A 16,356-nucleotide genomic window follows, 5' to 3' on the forward strand; every position below is an offset into this window, starting at 1 on the left:
GGTTAAATTTTTGAATTCAGTTCTAATAAAACCTTGTTTTTATTGAATAACAAGATGAAGCGTGTAATTACTACTACTTTGGCATTTTTCCCGCTCAAATAACGGCTATATCATATTTAAACTTTAGATTCAAAACTGGGTCCATACGTTTGCTTAGTCGACAAAAAAACCACAGAGGTTCAACTTTTCAACACTGGGGTAGTTCCTATCTGACATTTCGGAAGGGACACGAAAAACAAAATATACCCAAAATTTGAGTTTAAACCAAGGGGTGTCAAAATATCTTATAAACCGGAAACAATAGTTTTTGAACTGAAAGCAAAGAAAAACGTTTAAAAATTGAGTAAATACCGTACAGGACGCTTCGATGCTTACTGACTTTAAAATGGCTTGCTCAATTTTCACCACCTAATTAAAAATTTTCAATCTTGTCGCTCCCTTGCGACGCCTATGCACCTATTCGTTTCCATCATTTGCTTCTATAGACTCCCTTTAGCTTTGAGTCGCATGACCGCTATAGCCGTAAAACAAAAAAAAAATAAAATAAAACAATCACGGTCGATACCTTCTCCTATGTACCGTAAGGACGCCATTCACCGCTCATTTAACAGCATTTCAACCAGTGGCGCGGGAAGTGGGTAGGACAGGTAGGACATGTACTACGCACGAAAATACCTGGGTAGGACAGTCGAAAGATTGTCCTACCCACGATTTTACAAAAAAAAAACTAGATCAGTGGAAAGCTTGAAAAATAAATAAAAACATTTATCATCTGATTTTTCAAGCATATTAAGTTTGTCCAGCAAACTTTTGCGATTACCCAGGATATTTTCAGTGCATAGAAAAAAGAAACTACACTAACTCATAGAATTTTTGCTGTTTATCCTTTTGTTATCTAGAAATAGATGAAGACATTATAACAACCTCAGTGGTTGTAAAGTCAAGCTTTTGACCTAGTTTTGTGGCATTTGTTTAATAAAGTTGTATTAAAAAGGATATGAATGCAAAGAATATGAAAGAATGTTTTTTTAATGGATGATAACGAAAGTTAGGTTTCATTGTAGACATTTGGTCTCTATTTTAATGTAAGGCACGAAAAAGTCTCTATTTTTTCCCTGGGCTTGGGATTATATTTTCCAGGGAGCGATGAATTTTGATAATTGATCGCTGTTGTTAGTAGTTTTGATTAGATGTTGGGTAAATTTCAAAGCAATGGCAACCTTTTTATTACAAAATTTAGATTTTATCTTCTGACCTAAAGATTCTGGTTAAACTACTGTACTATGCAGTTGGGCTGCACTACGCTATCACTCATCAAAATTACTTTCACTTCGGGAAAATATAATTTCAAACTGGCGAGAAGATTACAAACTGAGGGTGGGTTAGGAGCACAGTCAGACCCTTGAATGTGCAATGTGGGGTAGTAATTGGGAATGCCATTGACGGTTTGTAATCTTCTACGAGGTTTTCGAAAACCAACAGGGCGCGTGCACCGGGTTGCGGATAGGAGCAAAGGGAGATCAATAGCATCTACCTAAAATAATAGAGCAAAAAGCCGTTCCATGATTAGGTAATGTTAAGCGATCTTCTATGGTGTTCTAGTACTATAAAATTCTTCACTCACTGGGAATTCTGGCCTTGATAATATCAATAGTGATAAAAACATAAAATAATACCTAATACTTAATAAGTACAATGCACACTGGTCCAGGAAGCTAATTTAGGCGGACATGAGGTTTTCGTCAAGATTTATTGATTTTAGAGCCATAGTTTATTCTGAGAATATGTTCAGAATTTTCAGTACTACAAAATGTACGGAACAAAATTTTTTTTACGGTGATCGCAATAGTGACGTATACGCCAACTTTTTTATTTTAACGAATCGAAAGTTGGTATGTTCAGCAAAGTTGTAGCAAATGATCATAGAAACAACTTTGCCGAACAAACTTTTTCTCGGTTTTGCTTCAGAGCTGAGATAATTAAGTATTTTTAATAAAAAATCGTTTTTTGCTCTTAAGTGTTTTATTTTTTCGTTTTATTGGCCTACTATGTTCTACAAAGTTTACATACTTATCATTTGCTACAACTTTGCTGAACATACCAAAGTTGTATTTCTTATGGTTTTCATGTTATTTGAGATTTTCATCTTAAAATTAGCTATTTTGTATGCCTTGTATCTCAACTATGAGCACCTCAAAAAAATATATCTTTCCACCAAATGATTTTGCAGTCTTTCAAGTACCTGTGAGCAAAATTTGGAGAAGATGATATTTTTCTATCTCGTTTAAAATCGATTTTACTAATAGACGTTATGAGATAAATCCATATTTATTGAATATTCATACATGCTCAACTCACAAAAGTCATGGCTACCTAAGCATTTCAAACCAAAGGATACACGTGTATTTATATATAAATATAAAGTACATCGTTTTTCGGTTGTTTTCGATTAACTTGGAAGCTTCTGCAAGAAATTCATCGTCTTTTCCTCTACCAGTATTTAATCTATTCCTAAGCAAAATCACCAGGTTGGAAGTCAACATAAGCCGTATAAAGTACATATACAAAATTTACAGTCCGATAGAATTCTGTGGCATGATTTTCCCAGAATCTTCTGATGGATTTATTCCGCATTTTGTATGCTTCTTCGGCGGCATGCCGGACAAAATTACTACATGCGAAAGTAGTTTTTGCACTGCCGGACAACATTACTACATGCGAAAGTAGTTTTTGCACCGTACCAATCGTAGAACTGGCGATACTAACAGTACGTTTCTGACAAAAACTGTTCAAATGCCTCCTCGTTAATCTTCCGATTAAAGTTGACTACTTTTAAAATGATTGAGATCCGCGAAAAGAAGTTATTACAAGTACGGAAACGCTAACAAAAGTGCGCAATTGAATCAAATCGGATAGGTGTCTTCGGGGGACTTATTCTTCGTAAATCGAAGAATAAGTGCTCATTGCTGATTCAATGCAATCCCTCACTTTTATTCACACTTTCGGACTTATGAGGCCGCACTTCGCAGTCCAGTAGTGAAAGAAATACACAATATCTACTTCCCACGGCATGCCGTGTTACGGCCATTTGAGTTCCTACCAGCTGGAAGAGGTTCGTACAATCTCAGCCCTAACCTTCCTTTGAGGGCTTTTCGTGGCGATCCTTTAGAATGCTGTTACACTTACTGATACGTCTACAACTATTGCACGGAAGTGGTGTTGTCCGGCATGCCGCATTACCAAAGAAAAACATGAAACGTGGAATCCATCAGAAGATTCTGGGAAAATCATGCCACAGAATTCTATCGGACTGTAAATTTTGTATATGTACTTTATACGGCTTATGTTGACTTCCAACCTGGTGATTTTGCTTAGGAATAGATTAAATACTGGTAGAGGAAAAGACGATGAATTTCTTGCAGAAGCTTCCAAGTTAATCGAAAACAACCGAAAAACGATGTACTTTATATTTATATATAAATACACGTGTATCCTTTGGTTTGAAATGCTTAGGTAGCCATGACTTTTGTGAGTTGAGCATGTATGAATATTCAATAAATATGGATTTATCTCATAACGTCTATTAGTAAAATCGATTTTAAACGAGATAGAAAAATATCATCTTCTCCAAATTTTGCTCACAGGTACTTGAAAGACTGCAAAATCATTTGGTGGAAAGATATATTTTTTTGAGGTGCTCATAGTTGAGATACAAGGCATACAAAATAGCTAATTTTAAGATGAAAAACTCAAATAACATGAAAACCGTAAGAAATACAACTTTGGTATGTTCAGCAAAGTTGTAGCAAATGATAAGTATGTAAACTTTGTAGAACATAGTTGGCCAATAAAACGAAAAAATAAAACACTTAAGAGCAAAAAACGATTTTTTATTAAAAATACTTAATTATCTCAGCTCTGAAGCAAAACCGAGAAAAAGTTTGTTCGGCAAAGTTGTTTCTATGATCATTTGCTACAACTTTGCTGAACATACCAACTTTCGATTCGTTAAAATAAAAAAGTTGGCGTATACGTCACTATTGCGATCACCGTAAAAAAAATTTTGTTCCGTACATTTTGTAGTACTGAAAATTCTGAACATATTCTCAGAATAAACTATGGCTCTAAAATCAATAAATCTTGACGAAAACCTCATGTCCGCCTAAATTAGCTTCCTGGACCAGTGTGCAATGTAGCTTTAATGTAGTAATAAATGAAATAAAATCAATTTTCTATACTTGACAAGGTTTTGAAGACAATCAATGAGTGAAAGAACTACCTATTAGAAAAGTCACATCAGCTAAGTCTATACATATACAAATGTTGGTCATAGGGTCATGGCGAGCATTCGATATGTATGTCTATGACTGATTCTGATCTAATAGGGGCACTAGAAGACCACGCGGACAATTTCGAAACAAATTATTTTTATACATCGGTCTTACGTTCCGAAAGGCTCAGCTATGCTGCAAAGTAATTTTATAAGTTATTTTTTATTTTCATTACTGCTGTTTAATTGTTTATAATTCTAACAAAACTACATAATTAACTCATTACTAATCACTGTTCCTATATTCTCTTTTTCTCTCCTTCTTATCTGTTGCATGATTATGAGCATCACTAATATAATGCATGAGCATGCACAATAAGAATAATTTCAGGATTGAAAGCAGTACATGGATACCTGGATAGAATAGCTTCGAAAAGGGCGCTCAAAATATAATATTTCTGGTCAGGGAAGTATTTCATCAAGGGTATGTAAAATTTTTCCATTATTAACACCTAGATCACACAAACAAATGAACTAATATCAAATATTTTTTAAATATTTTTATATAAATCAGCATCGTCAATCAGTGTAAAAACAGATAAAGTTTGTAAAGTTATCACCATCGATTAAATTGCGCTCTGTATAGTAATGTTCATTCAGTATCAAAATCTCCTAAAGCGTCGCATTGTGCCATCAGCAGCCCTTAGCATCACTCTCATATTGTTATTATTTTGTTGTTTATAAAATTTCTAGAAAGCGATCAGCATATTCTTTCTTACTTGTACAATGGCCGATCTATTTGGAATTTTAATAAGTCAAATCAAACTTCAAAACTCAAATTAAATTGCTTTCAGCACATTTACATTTTGCAGCATTAATCGCATTACTGTGTCAAGTCTTCTCCATTCCCTATACCCTACCCCAACCCTTCTTATCCTTTCCGATGGTGTTCAAGTGGTCCGCATAGACTATTACGGCCATTACCTATCCCTTACCCCGGCTTTGGACTGACTTGCGCTCTCATTGCCCCACCAAACGCTGCAAAATGAAAATGAAAATGAAAAGGCACGAAAAAGTCTCTATTTTTCAATGGAAGGTTTCTAAAGTATCTATTTTTTTTTTTTTTTTTTTTTTTTTTTTTTTTTTTTTTTTTTTTTTTTTTTTTTTTTTTTTTTTTTTTTTGTATGGTATTCAGTTGGAGCTGCCTGACAGCTTAACTTGTCAAGGCTGAACCCTCGGTCTGGCTTTTGCCAAGTTTCCCCTCTACCAGGACCAATACTCAGACGGACTAGGCAATGGCGCCCACATGAACACTGTTTTTTTATTAGTATTGTGACGTGGTAGTTTTTGAAAAGTGCCCATATTCCCTTGCTTCTGAGAAAAGGAAGCATTGTGAAAATCAGCAGCTCCATCAGAATTTGTTTGAAATAGTTGTGTAGTAGTGTCATTACTAATACTGTCTAGTCGAAATGGTTTTGAATAATTTGTCATTCAAGTGCTATTCTGATTACTCCTGTCTTTTACGTAAGATTAGAGTCTTAAATGTCAATTGTCGTCAAGTTTTAACAAAATTAGGCTGTTTAGTAGTAGTTCTAGTTAATTTTATTTTTTGTTGTTAAAAGTGTTTATTGGTCATTACGTTCATATATCCTTGAAGAAAAAAGTAGCTTTCCTTGTCTGTTCAACAATTTTTCGAAACTAGCAAGTGTACCCTAATGATCGATCTCAGCGTTTTACTTTCCATAGTCATTTTATAGTGAATATTGAAGAGTAAAGTTACCTTAGGCTTCTATTACAGTCTCCTACATGATTCACTTTTCGGTGGCAAATGCAATGCTTCACAACGCCTACTTTCTACTTGTAAATTTTGCGAAAATGAAGCTGGAATTAGATTATTTATACCGTTGTTAAAAAAGAGGTATTTCTTTTTATGGCAATGTAAAAACCATATTAAAATAAGATTGTCGCCACTTATTTCTACTCAGTGAATCTACTAGTCATTTTCCTAAGAGTTCCTAAGTATTCTCTACGTCGTACATGATGACGATGTGTCTAGCTAGCTAATAGTAAGAGTGGCTACGGATCATTCTGGTTAGCAAAAGGCAAACTGAACGTCACCAATAGTATTAATGTCCACTTCGAATAGGTTAATTATTTGAAATGGGCATAAATTCTATCAATGACGCAGAATGTCCGTTGGATCACATCCGAGATATTATTGCGTCTATGCCATATGAATTATGACGCGGCTTTAAGCAAAAAGTGCCAAAATGTGATACCACCACTACAGGTTACGCCTTTGGTTTCCATCATATGGGCTAATGGATTATGCCCTCCCATCGCGGCAAGGTCGCATAACCAAGGGGAGGGAATAACGAAAGTTAGGTTTCATTGTAGACATTTGGTCTCTATTTTAATGTAAGGCACGAAAAAGTCTCTATTTTTCAATGGAAGGTTTCTAAAGTATCTATTTTAACCAAAATGGTCTGTAAAGTCTCTGTTTCCTTATTCTGCATGCATTGAATCCTGATGTTAAATTGTACAGGCTCCAAAAACATTCGGAGATTATAACGGGTTCAACAGGAATTTCGTCTCAGATTCCCCGAAGAAAAGCATCAGGAATTGTCATAGTGATTTTATTAAGTATACTTTCAGGATCTTTTTCAAAGGATTTTTCAAAGGATGCTTAGAAAAATATCTGTAGAATTTGATCCAGAAAATCCCTGAGAACTTCAAAGCTCTTACCTCCAGTAACTTTCTAAGGTATTATTTTTTTTTGTAAAACTATCCTAGAATTTCCTCCAGATATTGTTCACTGATCCTTCAACCGAATTCTCCAATTGTTACTCTAGGAGATTGTCCCCAAGATATCTACAGAATTTCTATCAAGAAAATTCATAAAGGTTTAGTCGAGAGTATTTGAAAATAAAATATCAAGGGCTTTTTACACAAGAAACCCTGCAAGAAATCATTTTGTGGATTTTTTCAAGAATTCATCTACGTTTTCTCTCAGAAATTGGAAATTCATTCGAACAGCAAGTTTTGCCAAGCATGTATCAAAAATTTTCTCAAAAAATCCCATGTCCACTGTATATCTATAAATTTCTTTAGAAGATTCTGAGAAATGCTATCCCGAGATTCGATTGATTATTTTCGATTATTTTTTCAAATTATCTAGGAAAACTTCTCAAACTCAAGAGCCCAGGAGTTATTTCAGAAAACCTAGTCCATTAAAGGAAACTTTGAAGCTTACCCAAGTTTCATCGGATTTATTTTCCATAAAAAAATCCTATGCATTTCCCTGGATACATTCCTTGAGAAAATCTGGAATTTCTGTAGAAATCTTAGCTGGAATCTCTGGAGCAATTGTTGAAATGCCTATTTGAAGATTTGTATAAATCCTGAAAAACAATTTTAACGGAAATCCCTTGAAATGTCTTTTGTGTTTCTTGAATATTGGAGGGTGTCCCAGGGAAATCGATAAAATCTTGGAGGAGTTAGGTCCTTCTTCAAAAAATTAGGAGGAATTCAGATGGTTCCTGAAATAATCTTTGGAGAATTTACATTTCTATGGTTCTCCTTGAAAAAATCCATGTTGTACTATTGAGTTATCCTAAATAAAATTCTTGGATAAATTTCCTACAACAATTCGTGGAGATATTCCTTGGAAAATAATCACTAGATGAACTACTTTATTAGTTTCCGGAATAATATCTGAATATTTGGGAAAATATATGAAACACATTTTGATGAATTTCTACAGTACCGTGGTGAATCAAAATCCGGACACTTTGGTGAAATTTAATTATTTCAATGTTAAATATCCTTCCAAACATAAGAATATTATTCCTATGAATAATGTTAACTATTGTTGACCATTGTAACGTGAATTGAAATCAAGTTAGCCTTGTAAAACATTGATGAAAACAAAAACAAATGTTAGCTTCATTCGGACGTGTTGATTTGGAAAAATTACGAAAACCGGAGAAATTGTTCTTAATGCACCACCACAATTCAACGATTTAAAACGCATTTATTAAGTGCTAATCTTGTGTGCTGATGTTCTAAAGTGATTTGTTTGTTTTTTTCTTCCTGTTGAATTCAATAGTTTCGAAGAAATCAATTAAAAAACATATAATTTTGTGCTAAAAGAAGAGTGTCCGGATACTGATACGTGTGGTTTTGAATCCGGACGCAGTGCTTCAGCATCTAATTTTACAAGGCTCAACAAGAAATATTACATTATAATTGTTAGAAAACCTGGAAAAAATGGTGAAAGTAATATTGTTGTGATTTAAAGCAATAATAACTGAAAATGAGTTTATATTGATTGTTATTGTCGGGGAGGAATGAGGCGCATATCACAGTATGGTTTGAAATCTTTAAAAAACAACCTTTTATGATGTTTCAGATCATACAACAGATGAAAACCATTATTTTTCCAAAATCTATGAATCTATGTATCATTATATCGAGGTATGTTGAATATTTTTTAAGTTTTATGTGAAAAACAGCTGTGATTGTTTGAATGTCCGGAATTTGATGCATCGATGTCCGGATTTATGGACACGACAAAGTGCAGAATGAACACTATTTTTACGGTAATTTAATTGAATTCATAGTAAATTTTATGAAAATTAGCAAGTTTTTACCTTATAGCTATCATCTCAAAAATAAAAAAATATAAAATATCGATTATCCTATAGTATATGACCATTTGAATATGGGTATCACCTTAGGCGTCCGGGTATTGATGCAGCACGGTAATACTTGTCGTAATGTCACGAGGAATTCTCAAAAAAAAGTATTAGATCTTAAACAAATGCCTGCTCTGATGCTATGAAGAATTAAACTCTTATCTACTGGCTTCTATTAGTTTTTGTTTTGTTTTTTTTTGGTTACTGTTTGGTCCCTTCTCGGCCTCTTTTTGGTTCTTTTATGATCTCTTATTTCCCGTCAAGAGGTCTTCAACTTCCTATTTTTAACGCACTCAGTCGCTACCAGCCCTGCAAAAACGAAAAGCTTTCAAAATCAAGCCAGTCTTCTAAGAATTATATTGTTTCTTTTGTTTAGCGAAAAACTCATCTGAAAATATCGTTAGAACGCTTGCAAACAGTAGAATTTTCTCAACGCAACCCAAAACCGACCATAATGTCACTTATACCCTTTGCGTTTGAGCCCCTCAAAATTTAATATAGTAATTTTCAGCTTCCAGTTCAGAGTTATTTTTTTTTTGTTTCACAGTGCACACAATATTTGCTAACGTATGTCCTACCCATGATTTTGAACGTGGACGCGCCTCTGCAACATGTTAAATTCTGTCAAAAATCAGTCGTTTGATATTTTTAATAACTTTTTGCGCTAGACGCAAGATAAATCATTTGTTTTTGTAGGATAAAAGTTGAAATGTGAAAAATGTTTAATGGTACCGAATGACATGTATGCCAATGATACAGGTTTAGGGCGCCATTCACCACTCATCCTAAGTATGAGGCCCTGAACACAGCACTAGTTGGAATCAATTTACTTTCATTAGCTGGTTGTTATCTTTGTACTGTAGTACGACAACATATTTACATTAGCAGCTAAGAAGCATTTTTTGATCTGCCATAGTAAAATCATTGTTAAACTCATATTTATTACCTTAAACAGCCTAAAATTATTTTTAAGAAAAAAAATTATAAATGAAATCATATAAATTTCATTCTGATACAACCCTTCTTGGTATACCAATACATGCTATTAACTTTTATAGCGAAAATTTGTTCAGATTTTTCAAAATAACTCAATGAGCGGTGAATGGAGCATGAGCGGTGAATGGCGTCCTTACGGTATGTGTTTCTGATCTAAACTTAGCGTTTGGTACTGAGATTGAGACAGGGCTTTAGAACCCAATTATTTTTCAGAAGAATCTCTTCTCGCGTAACATTTCAAAGGGGCCAATCCTCAGATCGTTGAATTTGAGAAAATTCGATGTGGATATTGCTCACCACATTTTCAATTCCATTTTCTCAGTATTCAAATCGATCAATGTGATTTCTTGCTCGTTGAGTGACGATTTACTATTACTACACGTTAATAATCTATTTTGTTTTAAAAACTGCCGAAAATGTGGAAAACATATTTTCAAGCAGGCATTGGCCATTTTTAAAGGCGTGCCTTGGACCAAGGCTAGACCCTTCTGGTTTTCAACAAATCAGCAAGAGAGAGTTATTGGACTATTACTATGGACCTATGCACGCGTTCATTATTTGACGTTCCAGCGGTGCCGTGTTATTTATGTGACCATGGAAACGAGTGAATACGGCACCGCCCAAACGTCAAACTAGTGAACTCGCGCAAATGTCCATAGTTTACAATGACGTCACGTTGCAACTTCCAGCAAGAAGAAACCCTGTATTGCGGGCCGTGTTTACAAAAAAATGAACGATTTCGCTGCACATTCATCTACTTTATGTTCTTTCGGTGAAAATTCATTCACTGGATGTTGGTCCGGATATCATTATATGTGGGCCGTGTTTACATTTAGAGTGGAAAAGAAAAAGAAAAGTCGATAAAAAAAGACCGTGGATAGGCCTTTTCATGTGACAGATCCGTCTATGCATTTGTTTACATCGGTGGAGGACCGGTGCTAACACGGGCCTGTCATTTTCATAGAAGAACCGTCAAAGTGCTTCCCGATCAGCTGATTTGAGACGTCATGTGAATAGGCCTATAAGTCCATGCCGGGAAACTGACACGGCTGTCATCCTGCATACATTCGGCGTCTCGTCACGCGTTACGGAGGGAAGGTAGGGGGTCAAAAATTTCAAATTTTAGCGTTACGTAATAAATCGACGCTGCCTTTCGATTATATCGAAAATGATAGATCCTTTCAAATTAAATCTTTTGGAAATCTATGAACTACAATAGATAGCTAGGATGCCAGTACATGTTTAAAAATATGAATTATAATTCTTTGAAACAGCATGCATATATATATTCAAGTTTTCTTCGAAAAAAAACTATCAAAGTTACCCCGTTTTACGGTATTCTGCTAACTTGTTTTAACGTTGTTCAGAAAAAAAATCTTTGAAAAATACTTGGAATTATTTCGCTAGGAATTTTTAGATAATCTTAGCAATTTTTTATTGTCCGGGCAGTTTTTGCGCAGTATGATCATAAAGAATTGAGTTTGGTGTAAAATCTGTTAGAATTCAAGATGGAAGATAAATTTAATTTTTGTAAGAGTTCATAAAAAAAAGTTGCATTTCATAAACAGGAAAATGGATTTTTGGAGGAATCACCTGGGGAGCACGACCGATACATTACACAGCGTAACGCAAATGACATTTTTGCGTGTCTCAAGGATCAAATTATGTGTCCCTATTAGATTTGGAGTTGCTGAATCTGATGTTATTCTCAGAAATGTTACAGCACGTCACAATTTTTAGCTACAGGTCGCCAAAGTTGTATAAAACACTGGTTGTATTGATGTTTACATAAAATTTAAAGTATAATTTGTCGTACTTTTTCGTGATCTTATCCACCAGGCATGCAAAATAGGACTTCTAGTTTAATTTTAGATATAATTTGATACAAATTGCACGATTACATTAAGATTAAACCTATTTTTTCAACATACTTGCTGTTTCCATACAACATTCTTCGTTTCTCTTATATGGGAAAATACAATATTTTTTTAAACCATAGAAAAATAACTTTTCCACATCGAAAGTAATATAAACTTTGTTGATAAGTATTGTTATACACATAAAATTTGAATTCTGTGGCAAATTAAGCAAATAAATTGCATTACAAGCTGACAAACTTGCATGCAAGTTGGATAAAATAGTCAATTTATTCATTTTCAACAGCCAATATCTCAAAAACTAGACGTGCTACGATATTTTTGAAAACGGTAATGGATTCAGTAACACTTAATTGAGTGAATTGTGGTATTTTGGTGCTTGAGACAAAAACGTGTTCCTCAGTATTATCGGACCATTCGACTTGATGGTTATTCCTGATTCTTCCGAACAAATCATGTTGTCACATTAGTGCAGCTGAAGGATTATTTAAGATGTAAGCCATCCATTCCGGTGGTGCTGGGATTGGAAACTCAACAACAAATTCTGAGTTTCAATGCACTGATCTCAAGTTACTGTAAAGAAGGGCGTGGCCAGGAATAGCAATATCCATGCTTTTGGTAATATTGTTGATGATTGGGGCAAGGTTTACTCCCCAGCCTTGGTCCTAAAAGCAGTCTACATGAGATTATCAAATGACACATGTATGTGAATGGCATGAGAATTGTATTTTTTTTTTCAATTTGTTAAAAAGATTAAATTTACAGTAAGTGCACCTCATTTACTTTCTATGTTCATTCTAAACCATCGAAATGCTTGTATTAACATGTATGCCCCTTCTGATTAGTAAAACCATTATTCCACACGATACCATTTTTGTTTTGTTTTACATGCCATTGCCCATTTAAATGTTAAACCATTCATGAAATCACTTATTGTTCCAATCCTCCGAAAGTAGTAGTAGTATGCTATCTTGAAAAAAAATATTGTAGCTATTTACCAATTGCTCAGATTTGAATCAAATCCAAATCAGTCCGAAAGCGTTCCGGAATGTAAGCCAGTCAAAACACTTGGTATCGCCAATCCCTTCCTCATATACCCGTAAGTTGGATGGATCGCAATCCTATCGATCTACTTTGGAATCAAAGCCAGGATGATATTTTTCAAAATTCTTCCAAATCCATTGGCACAAATCTTATCTCCTTTATGCATGAATCCACACGCACTAAATACTATATCATAAATTTTAGTGTAAATTGTAGTAACTATACCGACGGACTGGGTAAAACGGACACCTCGATGTCCGACCTGGAAGAAGGAGCCGGCGTAGCGCTGGTCATCAACGGCCATTCGTTGGTGCACTGCTTGCAGCCTGATATGGAGTCCAAGTTCCTAGAGATTGCCTCGCACTGTCGGGCTGTGATCTGCTGTCGGGTGACGCCACTGCAGAAGGCCATGGTCGTGGAGCTGATCAAGCGATCGAAGAACGCCGTAACGCTGGCCATCGGCGATGGGGCCAACGACGTTTCCATGATCAAGGGTAAGTTGGTACAAAGGTACAACATTGAGTTATCGTTACGGAGCATATTTCTAATTACAGCGGCCCACATCGGCGTTGGCATTTCCGGGCAGGAGGGCATGCAGGCCGTTCTGGCCAGCGACTACTCGATAGCTCAGTTCAAATTTCTCGAAAGACTGCTACTGGTACATGGACGTTGGTCCTACTATCGGATGTGTAAATTTCTGCGCTACTTTTTCTACAAAAACTTTGCATTCACGTTGTGCCATTTTTGGTATGCATTTTTCTGCGGCTTCAGTGCTCAAGTGAGTTGCAATTGGATCGAGTTCAAGAGTTGGAATTTTTAAAATTACCCTCAACTTCTTTTCATTACAGACGGTGTTCGATCCGATGTTTATATCCGTGTACAATCTGTTTTATACATCGTTGCCAGTGCTAGCGTTAGGTATTTTCGAGCAGGACGTTTCGGACAAGAACAGCGTCGAGTACCCGAAGCTCTACACTCCCGGAATCACCAATGCCTTATTCAACACGACCGAGTTCATCCGGAGTGTACTGCACGGGATCTTCAGTTCGTTGATTCTGTTTCTGATACCTTACGGTAAAATCTTCTGGAAATAATTCATATGCCAGATGAGATCACGAGTTATCTTCGTTTGCAGGTACCTACAAGGACGGAATCTCCCCAGATGGTTATGTACTTAACGATCATATGCTGTTGGGGTCGGTTGTTGCCACGATCCTGATTCTGGATAATACTACCCAAGTAAGATTTGAATTTCTTCGCGAATTGTTGGAAATCTCTTACAATATCTTTTCTTTCTTCCTCTGCAGATTGCCTTGGACACTTCCTATTGGACAGTGTTTAACCACATCATGATCTGGGGAAGCTTGCTGTGGTACTTTTTCCTAGATTACTTCTACAACTACGTCATCGGCGGACCGTACGTAGGATCGCTAACGCAAGCAATGAAAGAAGCTACTTTCTGGTTCACAACGGTGCTGACTTTAATTGTTCTGATGGTGCCGGTTCTGGCGTCCAGGTTCTACTTTGTCGATGTGTATCCTAGTTTATCTGATAAGGTTAGGTTTTAGAGAATTACTCATCAAATCTTGTTGATCTAATCATGTTTTTCGTTGCACAGATTCGTGTTAAGCAGCGATTAGCTCAACTACGATCGAGACAAAGCAGCGATGTTCTACGGACGCCTTCAGCCCGGCGAGCAAGACGATCGCTACGATCAGGCTACGCTTTTGCTCATCAGGTTAGTTATCCCAGTTGTTCACAAGTTTCACAATATAAAAATCGTCACATTTCCCGTAACAGGAAGGATTTGGTCGGCTCATTACATCAGGAAAGATCATGCGCAAGCTGCCGCAGGACTTTGCGTTCCCGCTGGGGCTAGGAAGCAAGAAGCAACAGCAGGCAAATATGATTTCCTCGGACGGCGGAACGCCCGGAAAGAACAGCAACAATCTGGTTAACAGCAACGGTGGCGGCAACAATGGAAGCAACAACAACAATAACAATAATACCAACAATGCCAACAATATCAACGCGAGCGACAACGCGACGCTCAACGGAAGTCAGATCACCAATCTACCGGGCAGTTCGAACAGTGCCCACAGCCCGCGGGCACCCTGCCAGGATCTGGACACGATCAATCTGTGAGGGATTTAGTTTTAGTCGAATGACAAGAAGTAAAGTTACCTGCTTACGTTTATGAGAGAATGCAAATTTTAGCGGAAGTAAATATGGACAAACTTTCGGAACGGGGAAAATCGAATTGGATTTTAAGGACCGTTCATTTTATAAAGTGGACACCTTGTACATTCAATATCTTTTAAATTCGTCAATTAAACCGCAATCGCAAATTTTCTGTACAACGTTCGACCAAAATTGTTCAATGTTATGATAACAAAAAAGCCACCAAAATAATTAAATTTCACACTAATAAGGCACAAAGTTTTGAACGGTCGATTTTTCAAAATCAATGATTATTAGAAAATGGCTGGAAAATTCGACAATCTCTATTTTTATATTCACAAAAGGCTTGTGCTTCGAAAGCAGCATCAATCCGAAGCCTGATGAAAAATACCAAGTTATTTTTGGAGCAAAATTTTTTCATATATCATAAAATAATTTTTCACCGATTTTTTTAAGAGAAAAATATTTTAAATTTCAATATGAAACTACAGTCGACTCTCCATAACTCGATATTCAAGGGACCATCGACTTATAGAATTATCGAGTTATAGAATGTACCGAAATAAAAAATCACAAAATTGAAGGAACAAATTTCTGTTTTTCTAATACATAAATAGTCACTTCTGTAAGAAAGTAATATTATTTTGTTAATTGTACTTTACAAACTATCATTTGAAAAAAAATCGAAATGCTCGAAAAATCTCATTTTTTTGACTTACAATATTTTTTTTATTTTAACGTTTTTCAACTTTTATTACAATTTGCAACTATTTTTTCATGTCCAAACAAAAATTACACCACGTTTCCCCAAATAAGAAAGATTTTAAAATAGATATCGAGTTATGGAGAGAATTTTCCCTCTCACGTGACATCGACTAGAGGAGATATCGAGTTATAGAAATATCGACTTATGGAGTGCACGATATATGGAAATTTGAAGGGACCGAAAAATCCATCGAGTTATAGAGTATATCGAGTTATAGAACATCGAGTTGTGGAGAGTCGACTGTAATATGAGTAGAATTTTTAGGTTTAAAATACGTCCTGACGGAAGTACTAATATAGTTTCAATATTAACAATAATTTACATCTTCATAGAGCTGCTTGTCCCCACGTCATATTGTAAGTACAACAGAAAAACAAATGCTTTATTTTCAGAACACCTCTCAAAGCACAATGACAATTATCAAAATTGGGAACACTGCTGTGATGAAATTGATTTTATTTTCCATGAATTATTTTGAGATTTCCTGTCAAAATATTCGGAGAAAAACGCTTACAGTTTGCTGTA

At 35.6% G+C, this 16,356-nt stretch overlaps 1 protein-coding gene across 10 annotated transcripts in view; it reads left to right on the forward strand.

Annotated features, from left to right (window-relative positions):
* Positions 1 to 15,130, forward strand: part of LOC5566562 (phospholipid-transporting ATPase ID) — a 194,383-nt gene extending 179,253 nt beyond the window's left edge. For 8 of the 10 annotated variants that reach the window (XM_021853188.1, XM_021853189.1, XM_021853180.1 and 5 more), the window contains 7 exons: positions 13,089 to 13,378; positions 13,439 to 13,662; positions 13,733 to 13,958; positions 14,020 to 14,123; positions 14,192 to 14,440; positions 14,503 to 14,622; positions 14,685 to 15,130. In XM_021853188.1, the coding sequence (XP_021708880.1) occupies positions 13,089 to 13,378; positions 13,439 to 13,662; positions 13,733 to 13,958; positions 14,020 to 14,123; positions 14,192 to 14,440; positions 14,503 to 14,622; positions 14,685 to 15,029 (1,558 nt within the window). In that variant the 3' untranslated portion in view covers positions 15,030 to 15,130. The remainder of the gene's footprint in view (positions 1 to 13,088; positions 13,379 to 13,438; positions 13,663 to 13,732; positions 13,959 to 14,019; positions 14,124 to 14,191; positions 14,441 to 14,502; positions 14,623 to 14,684) is intronic. The other 2 variants (XM_021853182.1, XM_021853184.1) reach the window with 1 other exon arrangement.
* Positions 15,131 to 16,356: the final 1,226 nt, after the last annotated feature.

The sequence above is a fragment of the Aedes aegypti genome, chromosome 3 (genome assembly GCF_002204515.2).
Source record: "Aedes aegypti strain LVP_AGWG chromosome 3, AaegL5.0 Primary Assembly, whole genome shotgun sequence".
Taxonomy (NCBI): Eukaryota; Metazoa; Arthropoda; class Insecta; order Diptera; family Culicidae; genus Aedes; species Aedes aegypti.